Here is a 17,507-nt window from a genome sequence, read left to right on the forward strand (position 1 = left end):
TTGAGACCTATAAGGAGGGGTATGTGTGTGTGTTTTAATATTTTAAAGTGTCAGATTGTCCATCTCTTAGGGTTTATTTTCTTCACCTGGAAAAACTACATAACATGATGTAAAAATGTTTTTGTAAACTTTGATCTTTCAGTTTGTTTTCTTTGGAGGGAGGTTTACAGAAGTAAGTAATTGATTTCATTCTAGCTTTTCTATTTTCAAATTGAGACAACATGTATTTTTAAAGATTTAACTGAGTTTTTAAAAAAGGATAAAGAAGTAAACACCAAGAAGTAAAGGAACAGGCAGTCAATTGGAGGACATCTGGGTTCAGAAAACCTAGGTAAGATAAATTACTTTTTGGACAAAATGATCTCTTTCTGGAAGTCAAGGTGTAAAACACGTGGTAAGGAGATCCAACCAGTCCATTCTGAAGGAGATCAGCCCTGGGATTTCTTTGGAAGCAATGATGCTAAAGCTGAAACTCCAGTACTTTGGCCACCTCATGCGAAGAGTTGACTCATTGGAAAAGACTCTGATGCTGGGACGGATTGGGGGCAGGAGGAGAAGGGGACGACAGAGGATGAGATGGCTGGATGGCATCACCGACTCGATGGACGTGAGTCTGAGTGAACTCCTGGAGTTGGTGATGGACAGGGAGGCCTGGCGTGCTGCGATTCATGGGGTCGCAAAGAGTCGGACACGACTGAGCAGCTGAACTAACTAACTAAGACACATTACTTGATGTCTTCAGCTTCTTCACAGAGATGAACTTCCACAGCTAGGGAGCTCATCACCATTCAAGATAGACTTTACAACAATTGCTTGACATCCAGGGCAAATTAGATGTCAGCTATGCCAGAGACAAAGTAAATATGCCATTTTGAAACTATTAAGAGATTGGTGTGTGTTCTGTATAGGGTAGTGACTATTCAGATTCTGTATGGAGATGTAGATTGAACAATATTTAAAGAAAAAAGAGATCAAGATGTTTTCTTCAAAACACAACTTTGTATCTAATGAACTCCATAAAAAATAAATTTGTGCATAGTACCTAATTCTCTATAAAACATGGAAGAGAGAAGCTTGGTTTGGAACATCTTGAGAATTTGCCACAAACATCTACCTCTGCAGGAAAAGAATCTAATATAGATTTTAGAGAATGCTTATCGTTGACTAGGCAGCACTGTATTCTAACAGTTCTACCAGATGAGTTAGCTCAGAAATGCATCTTGATTAACATAAATTGAGCATTGACTGGCGTTGTTTTGGATTTTCTGGCTGTAATTAACTAGTAGCTTTGTTAAGTCCTCATGGTGATTTCTGGGTGCAAGAATCACATGACTAGTTTATATGAGGAAGTTTGCCATCTGGTTTGCTGTGCCAGAGGACATGGAGAAGCTACATCTAAAAGCGATAGAAACCACTTAGGTTTTAAGGTGAAACAAGAGACATCGAGCTGTCTCTTGTGATTTAGAAATGAAGTTTAATCTGTCAAAATCCATTCCTATCTACCCTGACTCTTAAGGCTTTGCAGGAGCACTTCAACTTGGAGGTTATACTGAGACCGTGCAGTTTGACTCATGGAAGGTCCTGGTGGAGTCAATGGTACAGTTGTACTGTTGTTCAGTTGATAGAGGAACTGGTACAGTAACTTAGTACCAGTTAACAATGGCTACCAGGTCTCTAGCTGTTCTCTACAGTTTTCTGTTTGGTGAGATGTAGTGTCATTGTCTCTATGAAGATAATATTTCTCATATTAGATTGAGAGATTTCAACCCATATCTAGTAGAGTGATCTGGCAAAGAGGTTTGGGGGGAGTCAGCACATCTGGAGTTAGTGTGGGTAGAGATGTCTGATGGGTGAACTGGATGGACTATGAAAAGAACGTACCTGGGGTAAGAGTAGATGTCTTTTTTCTGGAAACAGGGTAAGAGTCTCCTCCCAGCCCCACAACCACTGTCCAGCTCTTCCTCTGAGCATGCTGGGGGTTGTTTTTAATTTTGTGGCTTCTGTGCGATTGTTTCCATGGTTTCTCTGAGTTTCCCGGATGAGTGACTTTAATGTGCTGCCTGGTTTGGGATATTTGGTTCAAAGAGACTAAGACACAGAACGAGTCTGTGACAAATAGCATGCAGAGTGTGGCGTTGCTCATACGTCAGCTCTCCTCATCTTGCCCACCCCCTTGATCTCACATAAAATGAGGGAGAAAATGGAGAATTTAAATTTTCGAAGAAAAATCCATCTGATTCTGTTTTCCCTGGCCCAGGGCTTTTTCTTTCATTTCTTTCCATGAACCAGAAGGCTTTCTGTTGTTGGAAGAGCCCCTGTAAGGCAGTTGTGTGGACCTCTTAGTGTGGCCAGGAGCCATTTGTGGGATGAGAGAGCAGGTGGACCTGGAGATGGGGGAGCATTGTTTCATCGCAGAGAACCACAAAGGAAGTCTCTCCAACTTCATACAACCTGTTGTCTCCCATCTTCCATTAAATTTTAAGAATTTCTAATCACACATTTTTTCTAAGCAAGGCTGGCATCAACTTCCTCTTAAATTATTTACCAATGCCAGTAAAAGATAATGGAGAATTTGAGCAGAATGAAATGTGCTTTACTCTTCCGACTTCCCTGTGAATTAGAACAGGGTTAATCTTGACACCATGGTGATACAACAAGAGATGAGAATCCTTCCTGTATTTCCACAGAGTATGGTACAATCCACAGCCCGTCAACACCTATTAAAGACTCAGATTCTGATCGATTGCGTCGAGGTTCAGATGGGAAGTCACGTGGACGGGGCCGAAGAAACAATAACCCTTCTCCTCCTCCGGATTCTGATCTTGAGGTATGTCGTTGCCAAAGCCTAAGTAAATAGCAAGTGATTTAGAAGCTAAATGTGGATTCTGTATATGATATGATACATGTTTCAATGCCTTTCTCCCAAATCATCCCACTGGCAAAACCAATACAATATTGTAAAGTTAAAAAAAAAAAAAATGCAGATTCTGTATACCTATGAGTAAGGTGTCCGAATGCCTTTGTTACTGCTTTACATTCCATATCAACATAAATAAGCCAGTTTTTTTCTTTTTTTCATATTAAAGGTAAAGCAGCTGTTTATTTCTGTTTTCTCTTCTACTTCATGTGGTAAAGCATTTATTTTTCTTCTTTAGTGAAACATCATAAATTATATCATTCTGCTTTGACAAAATTCTCTTGTACTGCTCTGTGTCATTGCTGTTAAATTAAGTGTTGTACTAAATATGCTTCATAAAACTCACTTGGAAATTAAAGGCACACTGTGTGTATTGGGGGGAAGAAAACCCAGAGTGTTCTAAACAGAAGTGGTCATCACCTTTTGAGACATGCTTTGGTGGAGTTCAAAGCAGGAGAGATTAAATAAAACTTTACAGGATGATAGATTTCAAAACGTTGAATCCACTGATATTAACTTTCTTTTCATTGCCCAAGTGAAACTGATGATAGAAAACATGATTGTTTTGGCCGAAAAGATGACAGATTTCCAGCAGAACTTGCGTGTATGAATATGTGCTGGTGTGAGTGGGGTTGGGAAGAAAAAAGCAGAATATGAAAGCCTTTGGTGATATCTCAAAGATCTTTTTGAAATGAGTTCCTTCAATAATTCAATCCTAAAAATCCCAAGAGTGTGCCAAGAGCATGCAGGTTATGTCTACTTAAGTTATTAACTCTGAAATCTCAATAAAATCAGGCAGGAACAATATGCCATCCATTTGATAACATCCCAGTAGGTAATACAAGGTGAATAGATGATGTAAAGTTTTAGTTTTTATATACAATTTTTAGATACTCAGTTTATTAAGACTAAGCCATAAGATTAGTTATTTTAACACTTCTTAATGAACAGTGATCAGAGGCAAAGAAAAGATCAACTGAATGATTTTTCATTAATTGCTCCTCTGTCTTAGAAGTTATAAACAAACTCATTTTAGCTTATTTTCCATGTCTTTAGAACTAAGACTGAGAAGTGACTACAGAAGTAGAAAGAACATATAGTTTTATTTCTTCCCTGTATTTTTGACAGTGTTGCTGATATGTTTATTCTCATATCTTATCTGAGGTTTTATCTGAGAAAAGCTGGTATATACACTTTGGAACATTTGTGTTTAAAAAATAGTAAATTCAGATTTTTCATTTGTCTCCCATTTCAAGACTACCTTTCCTTGTTGAAGTTATGAATAGCAGGTTTCTCAGCCAAGGGCAAGACACACTGATTTGGTGCTTCCTTTGTAGAGGGTGTTCATCTGGGACTTGGACGAGACAATCATCGTTTTCCATTCCTTGCTCACTGGGTCCTATGCCAACAGATATGGGAGGGTGAGTACCAAGAGGCATCATTTGCTCATTTCTTTAAATCTGCCTAGAATTGAATTTTTTATCCAAATGGGAATGTGGCTTAAAGTGCTTGATTTATTGAAATAAATATATATATAAGACAAAGCCATATATTAACAGAAGGAGTTCTTTTTAGGCTCTTAAGAAGATAAATATCTCATAAAGATAAACTTTATGCAATTAAATACATTCTTATTTCAGACCCCAATGAATAAAGGTGATTGGATGCTATTCTAGGGTGAAATAGAATATATAGATGATATAGAAAGATGTGTTGTGTTTTTTTATTTGCCACATGTTTTTATTCTCATTATTTCCAACATATTCAGGGGAGCAGATAGTTCACTTTATATTGTCTTCCATGATTAGCAGTGTTAGTATTTTATTTTCAAAACACTTATTATGAATGTCTTTATTAGTCCCTTTGCTGTGCAGCTAAATTTATGTGAATAGTTTGTAAAAATTTGGCCTCTGAATGACAAAGGACAAATATATCCAATTCTTAGTTGTTGCAACAACTTATCTTGGTGGTGTAGGTACAGAATAATTTTACAAATCACCTTCCATGAATATAATTTTAATTTCAGTGTTCTGCATTTGGGTTCCCCAAAACCTTGGAAATTCTTTTTGTTTCCTTGCTGGTTCCATAGCTCTTTCTCCTGCAAAAATCATGTTATTTAAAAGTGTCTTTAGTGAAATTATCCTGTGAATATGATATTTTTCATTTTTTTATCATTAAAGAAATCATATTACAAGTCTTAGATCCTTGGAGGTATTGGTTGGAAGTCTTAGGAACTAATTCTTATGTGTTGGTGACTCCAGACGTTTCTCAGCATTAACTGTTAAAATTGATAACTCATAAAATGGTCATGCTCTCATTACAGACTTTGCAGGAATTCATCCTTTCAATAAATCATATTTCAATAAATACATATTTAGTGCTTGATATGTAGGCATCTGGAGGTGAAAGTGGAGAGATGCTCATTGAGCGTCACAGTGCAGCCTTCCTTTCCTTAACCCTAAATATATATCGAATACGAAAAAAAGGGGAGGGCTAGAGAAATGCACATTTGTAAGAGCTAGAATATTCCACCATTTGAATGTCTGTCAGAAATATCTGTAAAACAATATCCCCCAATTTATTGTTAAACAGATTTTCTATGAGAAGAAGATAATGAATAAAAATACAGATTATTTTTAAAATAAGGCTATTTTTTGTTTTCTAAGGAACCTCCATAGTGTTCTCCATAGAGGTTGTATCAATTTACATTTCCAGCAGTGGAAGAGATTTTCCCTTCTCTCCACACCCTCTCCAGCATTTATAGTTTGTAGATATTTTTGATGATGACCATTCTGACCGATGTGAGGTGATACCTCATTGTAATTTTGATGTGCATTTCTTTAATAATCAGTGATGTTGACCATCTTTTCATGTGCCTCTTGGCTATCTGTTTGCCTTCTTTGGAGAAGAAGATCTTCTCATTTTTTAGATTTAGATTTTCTCATTTAGATCTCATTTTTTGACTGGATTGTTTGTTGTTTTGATATTTAGTTGCATGAAATGTTTGTATATTTTGAAGATTAATTCTTTTTCAGTTGCTTCATTTGCAAGTATTTTCTCCCATTCTGAGGGCTGTCTTTTTATTTTGTTTATGGTTTACTTTGCTGTGCAGAAGTCATAGAGTCAATCATTCAAAATAAGTCTTTACTTTGTGGCTAGCACATATTAAGGATTCTGTAAATATTAGTTGCATGATTTTTATTATTTCTTTGATTGATATTATTACTATCCCTATTTCTACAAAAACTGCTCCTTTAAAAGCCTAAAATGTCAACGTATAGTAAGTAGGAAGAGTCTTGAAGATCATCTTTACTGAACCATTTTAATGTCCCTACAACTAATTCCTGGAGGAAGAGAGCTGGCCCCTGGAACTCACAGAAAAGTGTTGAAAAGGAAACACTTAGGAAATCACCATTTGAAAACCATCCAGAAAGTCTCAAGTCTTTAAAAGCTTTGTCACTAGAGGCCAGATTGATTAAGGAGAGTTGTCTTGATCTGTGTGCTCTGAGCCATTGAAAGGGGCCTGCTTAGAGGTGGTGAATATCCCCTGACCTCCTGGCCTTGTGTCATTCTCTGACCATAAATTACTGGTTTTCGCATGGAATTCATACCTAACAGGGAAACCAACAGCAGCTTAGAATTTTTCACTTGGATTCTTGACGATATCTAAGCCAAATGTTATAAATATCATGAATTTTATTTTTACCGGTGTCAACTATCACTATTTTAAGACTTCAACCCATAGTATTTAGTTTTTTCATACTAGGGTATGTGATAAAAATTTGTATCTTCTATAATTTCCCAAAGCCAAATGTATGTATTCTTTCAAATACAGATGATTTGAGATATTTAAATGTAAGGTTATCCTTTATGAGTTGATGGGTGTTGAAGAGAGAGTAACTTCAGAAAGTTGGGTTGGGGAACATCTACCTGAATATGATCCCTTGAGCCTGAGGTCAGAATGACCTAAAGAGTCCAGTGGATAATGTGCCCATCAGGAGAAAGAGTGTTATAAGCAGAGGAAATAGCAAGCACAGAGGCAGGAAAGGGTTTAATGTTTGAGAGACAGAGAGGACAGTGTTGCCAAGCTTAGTGAAAAAGACGTAGAGTCAAGAGAGATAGGTGCCGGGATGAGGGCAGGTGTGAAGCACCTCCCAGCCACAGTCAACAGAGTTGATCTCATTTCACACATTGTAAGAAATCACTGGAAGTCTTCAAGGGGAGATATGAGATCTGATATAGTGTTTTAGATTCCTTTGGCTGTGTGTGGAGAATTAGTGGTAGGGAGAGAGAGGATGAGGAACAGAGAGGAGATTTCAGGGTGATCAGATGCACTGGCAGTGAAGATGGAGAAATTATTGGATTATGGGTTCCATTGCAGATAAAGAATTAGGATTTAACTGGACTCTGATAGTGGGCAATAGGCAATAGGAGATCAGATCATTCACAGGGTTTTGTCCTGAGCAACTGGAAGAATTTTCATAAATTTGTTGAGATGGGGAAGAACTAATTTGGAGGAAAAATGGAAAATTCAGTGTTGCTCAAGTTTGAAATGCCCATGAGACATCTGCTCAGACCAGGCAAGGTGACACTTGGAAGGGGACCATAGGAGATGGTGGAGAGTGGTCGGGGCAGATGTCAGATTTAGAATTAACAGTGCACAGCTCAGGATGAGAAGGTCCTCAGACACATTTAGCTCAGTTTCTTCCCAAACACCTTCTTTGAGCTTGGCACTGTCAGTCACCCTGTCCTCTCATTGGTGGGACATGGCCCTTCCCTGACTTTTGAGGACTCCTTGCTGAGGATGTTGACTTGTAGCCTAAATCATGGAAGAAAGCTTGCTGTATGATCTCTTTATTGGAGAACTTTAGAATCTGGCAGAATTGCTGCAAAATCTGATACTTGTGTCATAAGAATGTGTGGTTCAGCAAGGACGCTTCCAAAGAGTAATAATAACCAACTCTTTGCGACCCCGTGGGCTGCAGCACGCCAGGCCTCCCTGTCCATCACCAACTCCCGGAGCTTACTCAGACTCATATCCATTGAGTCAGTGATGCCATCCAACCGTCTCATCCTCTGTCGTCCCTTTCTCCTCCTGCCTTCAATCTTTCCCAGCACCAGGGTCTTTTCCAATGAGTCAGTTCTTCGCATCAGGTGGACAAAGTATTGGTGTTTCAGCTTCAGCGTCAGTCCTTCCAATGAATATTCAGGACTGATTTCCTTTAGGATGGACTGGTTGGATCTCTTTGCAGTCCAAGGGACTCTCAAGAGTCTTCTCCACCACCACATTTTTGGGGGCTCCAAAAATCACTGCATATGGTGACTGTAGCCTTGAAATTAAGACTCTTGCTCCTTGCAAGAAAAGCTATGACCAACCTAGATAGCATATTAAAAAGCAGAGATATTACTTTGCCAACAAAGGTCCATCTAGTCAAAGCTATGGTTTTTCTAGTAGTCATATATGGATGTGAGAGTTGGACTATAAAGAAAGCTGAGCGCCAAAGAATTGATGCTTTTGATCATTACTTGGATCCCTCTTTTCTACCCGGGATGCAGGAGAGAAGTCTCAGGACAGTTCAGCGGCGAGCCACCTCTCTTAGAGCACAGGTTCAGGGATATTACTGGGCTTTGTCAAGGGGGTATGTGGTTGGGCCTTACTCTGCAAGCATATAAAGCAGTGAATGCCTGACAATGTGATTGCTGTTCGGTCTCTATGGGAACCAGATACTTGAGAAGTAGCTTAGTCACAGTAGCTTAGGCTACTCCATGAGTAGGCCATTCAGTAAAGGGATACAGGATCTGGTTGATATAATGCAAAATTAGGGCATGTTACAGCAATATGTACCAAAAAAAGTTTGAGAATGTCTCACCTTCCATGTAATCCTAGCTGTGGGAAGCAGGCCTGCTGGGTGTTATAAGGAAGTGCTGTTTTATAACAAAGGTGATGGGAACAAAAAGAAAGTACTACGTACAGTTCAAGTTTTAGGGAAGAGAAAAGAAACAGCATATTAAAAGGAAAATGAAGTCTATGGATGTTAATGTAAATTAGGTTGTTGTTCCTAATATCTGTCCTAGCATCTTTTAAAGTTGCTTTCAAACCAAATCCGAATTCCCCAATTTTACTGAAGAAAATGAGTCTTGCTTTTTTTCATTGAATGGTCTCTTTAAAGTAGACAAGGTAATAATATAGTTGTTGACATCAAACACAGACCCCAGATTTATATTTAAAATAAGCATTGTGCTGATGTCCAAGGCATGAGTCCCTTCTTGGGGGAGGACTTCTCAAGATACCCAGTATCTTGATTGTTTTAATACTTTTTATTTTTGCTTTAACGTCTGTGTCTCATACAGATTTGGGCTAGAATAGGTCTTCAGAATCTTGAGCCTCGCTCCTCATTTTACACAAAAACCTAAATGTGAACACTTAAGACAGCATGAAGCTCAGCATTTTAATTGTTGTTGTTGTTCTGGTATGTCCTTTTTGACTCTCTGTGACTCCATGGACTGTAGCATGTCAGGCTTCCACGTCCTTCACCATCTCCCAGAATTTGCTCAAACTAATGTCCATCGAGCCAGTGATGCCATCCAACCATCTCATCCTCTGTCGTCCCCTTCTCTTCCTGCCGTCAATCTTTCCCAGCATCAGGGTCTTTTCCAGTGAGTCAGCTCTTCGCGTCAGGTGGCTCAGCTTCAGCACCAGTCCTTACAATGAATATTCAAGACTGATTTCCTTTAGGATTGACTGGTTTGCTCTCCTTGCTGTCCAAGGGACTCTCAAGAGTCTTCTCCATCACCACAGCTTGAAAGCATCAATTGTAGGCCCTACTTATTAAGAATCTCCCCTGTGCCCAGGGCTCATTTAGCTCAACTCTAGTGCTCTGAAACTGCTGTTGCCAAACCCATTTACAGATGAGGAAACTGAAATTCAAAAGAGGTTAGAGATCAAATGTGAAAAACAGTACCATGTGTGGCATAAGATACATATTAGCTGCATTTTAGTGTAGCTGAACCTTGACTGTCAAAAAAGAAAAAAAAAAGCAACAAAAACCCCTTGAATCGGACATAGTGGCCAGTAGGTAATATATGATACTGTCTTTAAATTTTTGAAGTAGGAAAAATTTACATACAAAAATTTATCACATAGGCCTTATTACATCATAAGGCCTATGTGATAGGCCTTATGATGTAATAGAAGGAGCATCAGATTTGAATTCAAATAGAGCTGTACTCAGATTCAAGCTCTGATTTTCAGTTCACTGACCTTGGCCAAACTATTTATCCATGCTGAGCCTGGTTTCCATATTCATAAATCTGACTGCTTGTAATCGCTTTAAAAATTCACTTGCATCAATGATAGTAAAGCTAGAAGGTATTAAAAAAAAGATTTAAGTTGTGTCATGAATTTGAAGGGTCCAGCACTATGTCTTACTAATAGCAATAACCTAATAATAAATACAGCATATATCACTGATTGATCTTGTATCTGCTGTCTAAGCTTTTGTTTTGTAATGTGCCAGCCTTATAGGATGGTCCCAGTTGTCACAATAAGTTTAGATCAACTAAACCTCCCTAGTGAGTGTATTACTGTGATCATTCAGCACATTGAGGGAAGAAAAACTTGATGGCAGTTTATCCCATTTCATCAGAACATTCCAGGTAGCCAGTAAAGACTGCTGCTTTTTAGAGTACTGTGTCTGTTTCAGGGCATGACAGTAAACTCCAGACTCTAATGAGGGATGACCACCTTCCATGATGGCTGTAGATGCTGGATTCTCAGCATAGTATCAAAGCAGCTAGACATCTAGTGTCCTCCTCGGACTACAGAGGGTTTAGTTACACTTAAACAGAATGATCTGTCTTTTGGAACCTCCAGACCAGAGGTTGACAAACTTTTCTGGTAAAGGGTAAGATAATAAAAATGTCTTGGGCCATATGCTGTCATGACTGCTCAGCTCTGCCCCGGTAGTGAGCCACAGACAATATGTAAATGAATACATGTCACCAAATGTTATATTAATAGTTCTCAAGTTTGAATTTCATGCAGTTTTTCCGTATTATGAAATGTGTGCCTTCCTTTGGATTTTAAAAATTTAGACCAGGGATTGACAAATCGTATCTCAAAGCCAAATCTGATTCATTACCTGTTTTTGTAGTGCTTCCAAGCTGAGAATGCTGCTTGAATTTTTGAAGGCTTATTAGTTAGTTAGTGTTAGTTGCTTGGTCATGTCCGACTCTTTGCAACCTCATGGACTATAGCCCGCCAGGCTCCTCTGTCCATGGAATTCTCCAGGCAAGAATAGTGGAGTGGGTTGCCATTCCTGTCTCTGGGGGATCTTCCTGACCCAGGGATCAAACCTGAGTCTCTTGCATTGCAGGCAGATTCTTTACTGTATGAGCCACCAGGGAAGCCCTATAAAGAGTTTATATATATTTGTTTATTTTAAAATAAAAGAATCTTCTCAGAGACTGTGTATGGCCAGCAAAGTCTGAAGTATTTTTTGTCTGTCCTTTTAGAGAAAATGTTTGACTGCCCTTGTTCTAGATCATGTTCTGAATTTTGTGTTGATTAATTTTACTCCTGCCTTCAGGACACCAGGGCAAAGTCAATGACGGTCACAGTGTGGCTGACTAGACAGTGAAGTCAGTGCAGGCATCGTGTGCCTGCATCTGGGGCCCCAGTGAAGCACAAGCCAGCACATGAATTTGTCAGGGTAGCAAATTGGCAGTGACAAATAGGCCCCAAATCTCATGCTCAAACACAGCAGAAACATCTCTGTCCTATTGATTGGGCTTGAGTGGATTATCTAGGTTGTATGGTCTAGGCAGCCTTTGGCAGTGCAGGTATGATTGTGCCATCTCATTGGATAGCTTCTGAGGCTTCTGGGACCTCGTCATCAGCTTTCTAGCCCACAGAGGGAAAAAGCAGGGGGAGCGTGAGTGGCACACTTTAAGGACCAGCCTTGGAAGGAAGGGCACACACCTCTGCTTCCTTGGCCTAGTGCAAGGGAGACCAGAAGATGTAACCTAGTTGTGTGGCCAGGAAAACACAGAAAGTGGGTTTCGGTGGATGGGTGGCAGTGACAGCCACAGTTCTCAGCTGAGAAATATTTGACAAATGAGTAAAACCCAGAGCACAGTTTCAAACCCTTGTGGTGGCTCTGGCCATCCCAGCACAGCAGTGCCCTAGGGCTGTGTGCCAGATGTGCCACGTGGCCACTTAGTTCCAAAGGATCGCTCCCTGATTTTACTCTCTACTTTGTGTATCAGTGCCATGTTAGATAAAAATGATGAAATAAATTAGAGTTGTCAATATAATTTCGGAATACTGTGAAATGACCTGGAATCTAAACTCTCAAAATGAACTAACACAGTATTTTTAGCTCTTAAGGGGATTTCCAGCAAAAAGAGCCTCCTTCATCCCTTTCCTTTGCCCTTCTTCTGACAGTGGTTCTCTTTCCCTTTAACTGTCAGCCTCTTCCTCCTTACTGGCAGTAACATACTGAAATGTATGTTCCTGCTACCTTTTGAATAAAGCTCTATTTTTCATGCCCATACATGTAAAAGGAAATGCAGCGGACAAACATGAATCATCAGTTTTCCAACCACCACACTGGTCTGCCATCACCAGCTTTGGACCTCTCTCGCTTTAAGGCCTTTGGAATAGCCCATTGAAGATAATCCAGTCTCACTTGTTCTGTCTTAATCTTCCCATCTGTAAAATGGGAGCAATCACAGGGCTTTTGGGAAAACAGTATAAAGCACCTAGAAAAATATTCGTAGGCACTTTCTAAATACGAGCTGCTATTGCTTACCTTGAGGAGTTCAGAAGAGGGAGTGGGAAATAGTGAATACTTTATTGTTCCAGGTAACAGACAGGAAGAGGTGGTAGCTGAGCATAACCGTTTAGGGAAATGAGCGACAAAGTGGCTGGATATCTATTAAGGATATATAGAGGATTGTATTTGCAGAAGATGAGGAGCAGAAAATGTTCTGAAATGGTAATAAAAACACTGTCCCTTTGTTCAACTTTTACAACCTACACTGCCATCTCACAGTTATTAAACATCCAGTTGGTTCCTTCTTTTTTTCTAATGAAGAAGCTGTGTCTCAGAAAATTAAATGATTGCCCCAAAGAAGCTCATCTGTTAACTGACAACATCAGGAATTTCATCTACCTTCTAATGGGCTCATTGCCTGCAAAAAGGGGATGCACCCAGTAAAAAGTTTGGAAAAGTAATCTCACTTCTCTGCATCTGCCCCTTCAAGGTTAAGACATTAAAACTGATGCTTAAGAATGTGTCCATGATCTTGTGGCCAACAACGTGTTTGGCTGATAAAATCCCTCATGCCTACATATTTAGAAAAAACTTGGAAACAGAAACTTTTAAACATTTAGGTTTTGTGCTGTAGGCATGCGGATGCCATGAAGAGTATTTAAACAGTAGAGTGACATGATGAAGTGAAGAAGTGAAGTGAAGTTGCTCAGCTGCGTCCAACTCTTGTCGACCACATGGACGGTAGCCTACCAGGCTCCAGGTCCATGGGATTTTCCATGCAATAATACTGGAGTGGGCTGCCATTTCCTTCTCCAGTGCATAAAAGTGAAAACTGAAAACTGAAATTGAAGTCGCTCAGTCGTGTCCGACTCCTAGCAACCCCAAGGACTGTAGCCTACCAGGTTCTGCCATCCATGGGACTTTCCAGGCAAGAATACTGGAGTGGACCGCCATTTCCTTCTCCAGGGGATCTTCCCAACCCAGGGATCGAACCTGGGTCTCCTGCATTGCAGACAGACGCTTTACCGTCTGAGCCATGATGGACATGTACAATTTAGAAGATTGATCTGATAGCAGAGAAGATTATTGCAGTCCTCCTGGTAGGAAATAATCAAGGTCTGAGAGAATGGCTGTAACACTAGGAAGGAGAGAGAGAGATAGGAGAGGTTACAAATGAAATCTAGATAGGTCTTTTGATTGGATTTAGCTGTGTAGGCTTTTTGCCAGCACTGCGTGGGCCCTGACTTGGCCAGATCTGTCCTGGCTTTATTCTCATTCTTCCCTCTTTGTACCACATCTTGGCAGCTCTCTCATGTTTGGGATTCATTGGGTTTTTTCCACAATCACAGTTAATCTTTGGAATGGTGAAGTTCTTACTCTTATTCTCTACTTGGGTATTATTTTCATGGTGTTGTAAGAGTCTCTTAAATAAGGAGAAAATTAGAGCAGTTCAGTGTCACATATCTAATCAATAAAAATAACCTGATTAGCCCCACCGTAAGTTGTGGTTTTTGTTTTTGTTTGTTGTTTTTTTTTTTTTTTTCTTTTTTTAAGTCATTCATCCAATAATTCAGCTATGATTTATTTCTAATGTGTGTACTTTCTCTCCTGGTAATCCAGATTATTTCTTAATTGGCATCAGAACTACACCCAGCTCCTAAAACTTGACATGAGAGGGCTGTATAAAATTGCGAAAGTTAATATTCCTTTGATGGTATTGATAATTTGAGACAGATTAGAGAAAAAAATGGAATCTTTGGGTCTCATAGTCTGTACAGATCATAACACTTTTAGAAGTATTTTTTAAAGAAATAACATTTTAGCATTTTTTTTTTTTCTTCTTTCCAGTAAGGGAGTTAATTTTCTCATCTTATCTTTAATCCTTCCCTTGTGAGCAACCAGCATGGGGCCTTGAAAATAAGCTACCCCTGGACTCAAAGTGCCTGCCTATTCCTGTTTTTCAGCTTCTTTTTCTCCAAAACAAAGGATCCTGAATGAAGAGAATGTATTTTCAATGGCATGCGGGCCCTGTTCCCTGGCTGTAATACTAGCGTTCAAAATAAGGAGTTGCTTAACGGGTCCAGAGTGGCTTTTTTTTTTCCTTTTCTTGGATTGAGACTGGCCAATATTGTTGTTGCTTTGAGTAGACTTTACAAGATTTTCACATTGACCAGCAAATCCTCATAAACCTGCTCACAACCTTCCCATCACACCTCACTGGGCCACATCGGTCCTGGTAATTATTCACCACTGGAGGCTTAACTGCCCACACAGGGTCAGGGCAAATAGAATTTTTAGGAACCTTACTTTTAGTCTACAGATTTAAAATATAAGTACCATATCCCAAGGTACTAGTCAGACTTTCTGAAATAGTTGAACCGTCTTTTAGCCTAAGATAAATTCTTTAAATAGCATTGTAAAAACATGACAGATTCTACTTTTTGATCCAAAATAGAATAGCAATTGCCAGGAGTCTGTATAGATCTGATCACATAGATGTCATGGGGTACCTATTCAATAGGAGAGATGCAAAAGAAATTTATCATGTATTTAAAATGTACTTGGAAATTGGAAATAGTAATAGGTAAAAATTAGAAAGCAAAACTAATTTTTTGGCTTTCAGTGAAATAAACCCCTGGCATCATTGGTGCTTTGTAGAACCCAATTCCTAGCTTGGAATGCTTAAAAGTAGAACAACAACTTAGGTATTAAAATATTTCTTACAAGTCTCAACTTAAAGAATTTAAATTGGATAAGTGTATATTGCCTATACTTTTGCCTGATTTACTTCACTGTGGTTTTTTTTTTTTTTTTTTTTTGCTTTTAAGTTTAGAAAAATATGGTTAAAGAAAAAGAATGAAAGGGCAAAATGTGCCAAGGTGTGGATATAGGAACTGGAGTTTATATTAACAATACGAACAGTTATTTCTTTTAATACATTGCCCAGATATCTAGTCTAGTGGTAGTGTTGCAGGAAGGGGGACCCCTTCCAGGGCCTGAAACTGGGCTCTTGTCTAACACTTGGAAATGAATTGTCTGAGGAGACACATGTGCTGACAAAGCAAGAGATTTTATTGGGAAAGGGCACCTGGGTGGAGAGCAGTAGGGTAAGGGAACCCAGGACAATGGCTTGCAGTCTCAGGTTTTATGGTGATGGGATTAGGTTCCGAGTTGTCTTTAGCCAATCATTCTGACTCAAGCGTCCTTCCTGGTGGTGCCTTGTTCAGCCAAGATGAATGCCAGAGAGAAGGATTCTGGGAGATGGTCAGATGTGTGGTGTCTCATTTTGACCTTTCCCAAATTCTTCAGTTTGGTGGAGGCTTATTAGTTCCGTGTTCCTTAATAGGACCTCCTGTCCTAAAACAACTGATACAAATGGTTATTATGGTGGCTGGCCAGGGCGGGCAGTTTCAATCAGTGTGCTTCCCCTAACAGTAGCTCAAGCGGTAAGAAATCTGCCAGCCAATTCAGAGACACAGGTTCGATCCCTGAGTCAGGAAGGTCTCTGGTGGAGGAAATGGCAACCCACTCCAGTGTTTTTGCCTGAAAATCCCATGGACAGAGGAGCCTGGTGGGCTACAGTCCATGGGGTCACAAAGAATCAGAACAACTAAGTGACTGAGCACACAATAATATATATTCAGAATGACATAATTATATATGGTATATATAAGCAATAAAGAGAAACTCTTATTAACATTTGGTGCCATTTTTAATTGTTTTTGCGGTAAAACTTAGGTGACTTCAGTTCAGTCACTCAGTCGTGTCTGACTCTGCGACCCCATGGACTGCAGCACACTAGGCCTTCCTGTCCATCACCAACTCCCGGAGCTTACCCATACTGATGTCCATTGAGTCGGTGATGCCATCAACCATCTCATCCTCCGTCGTCCCCTTCTCCTCCTGCCTTCATTCTTTCCCAGCATCAGGGTCTTTTCAAATGAGTCAGTTCTTCACATCAGATGACCAAAGTATTGGAGTTTCAGCTTTAGCATGAGTCCTTCCAATGAATATTCAGGACTGATTTCCTTTAGGATGGGCTGGTTGGATCTCCTTGCAGTCCAAGGGACTCTTCGAGAGTCTCCTCCAACACCACAGTTCAAAAGCATTGATTCTTCAGACAAGACCTTCTAGAATTAACACCCAAAAAAGATGTCCTTTTCATTATAGGGGACTGGAATACAAAAGTAGGTAGTCAAGAAATATCTGGAGTAACAGGTAAATTTGGCCTTGGAGTACAAAATGAAGTAGGGCAAAGGCTAATAGAGTTTTGCCAAGAAAATGCACTCACTGGTCATAGCAAACAGCCTCTTCCAACAACATAAGAGAACACTCTACACATGGACATCACCAGATGGTCAACACCAAAACCAGATTGATTCTATTCTTTGCAACCAAAAATAGAGAAGCTCTATACAGTCAGCAAAAACAAGACTGGGAGCTGACTGTGGCTCAGAATTGCCAAATTCAGATTTAAATTGAAGAAAGTAGGGAAAAACCACTATACCATTCAGGTATGACCTAAATCAAATCCCTTATGATTATACAGTGGAAGTGAGAAATTGGAGCATTAAACCAAAACTAAAAACCTTGGGATATAGCTTTCAAAATAGTTACATAAAAGGAAGCTATATTTTTATGGCTAGATGAATGGTTAGCTTTAAGTTTTCTAGAGGAAGGACAAAGTATTTTATCTTTATACTCAAAAACATTCTGAATCCTGTACTAAAAACCCAAGAAAAGATAAATAAGTGTTCCTTAAACTATTTTGAGGCTCAAAGGACCATGAATACTCTGAGCCTAAAACAGAATTT

The 17,507-nt window shown here is 39.4% G+C and overlaps 1 protein-coding gene across 13 annotated transcripts in view; it reads left to right on the plus strand.

Annotated features, from left to right (window-relative positions):
• The window catches only part of EYA1 (EYA transcriptional coactivator and phosphatase 1), a 187,490-nt gene that overhangs the window by 98,799 nt on the left and 71,184 nt on the right, over positions 1-17,507 (plus strand). For all 13 annotated transcript variants that reach the window (XM_044928690.2, XM_044928691.2, XM_044928692.2 and 10 more), the window contains exons 10-11: positions 2,688-2,827; positions 4,255-4,338. In XM_044928690.2, the coding sequence (XP_044784625.2) occupies positions 2,688-2,827; positions 4,255-4,338 (224 nt within the window). The remainder of the gene's footprint in view (positions 1-2,687; positions 2,828-4,254; positions 4,339-17,507) is intronic.

The sequence above is a fragment of the Bubalus bubalis genome, chromosome 15 (genome assembly GCF_019923935.1).
Source record: "Bubalus bubalis isolate 160015118507 breed Murrah chromosome 15, NDDB_SH_1, whole genome shotgun sequence".
Classification (NCBI taxonomy): Eukaryota; Metazoa; Chordata; class Mammalia; order Artiodactyla; family Bovidae; genus Bubalus; species Bubalus bubalis.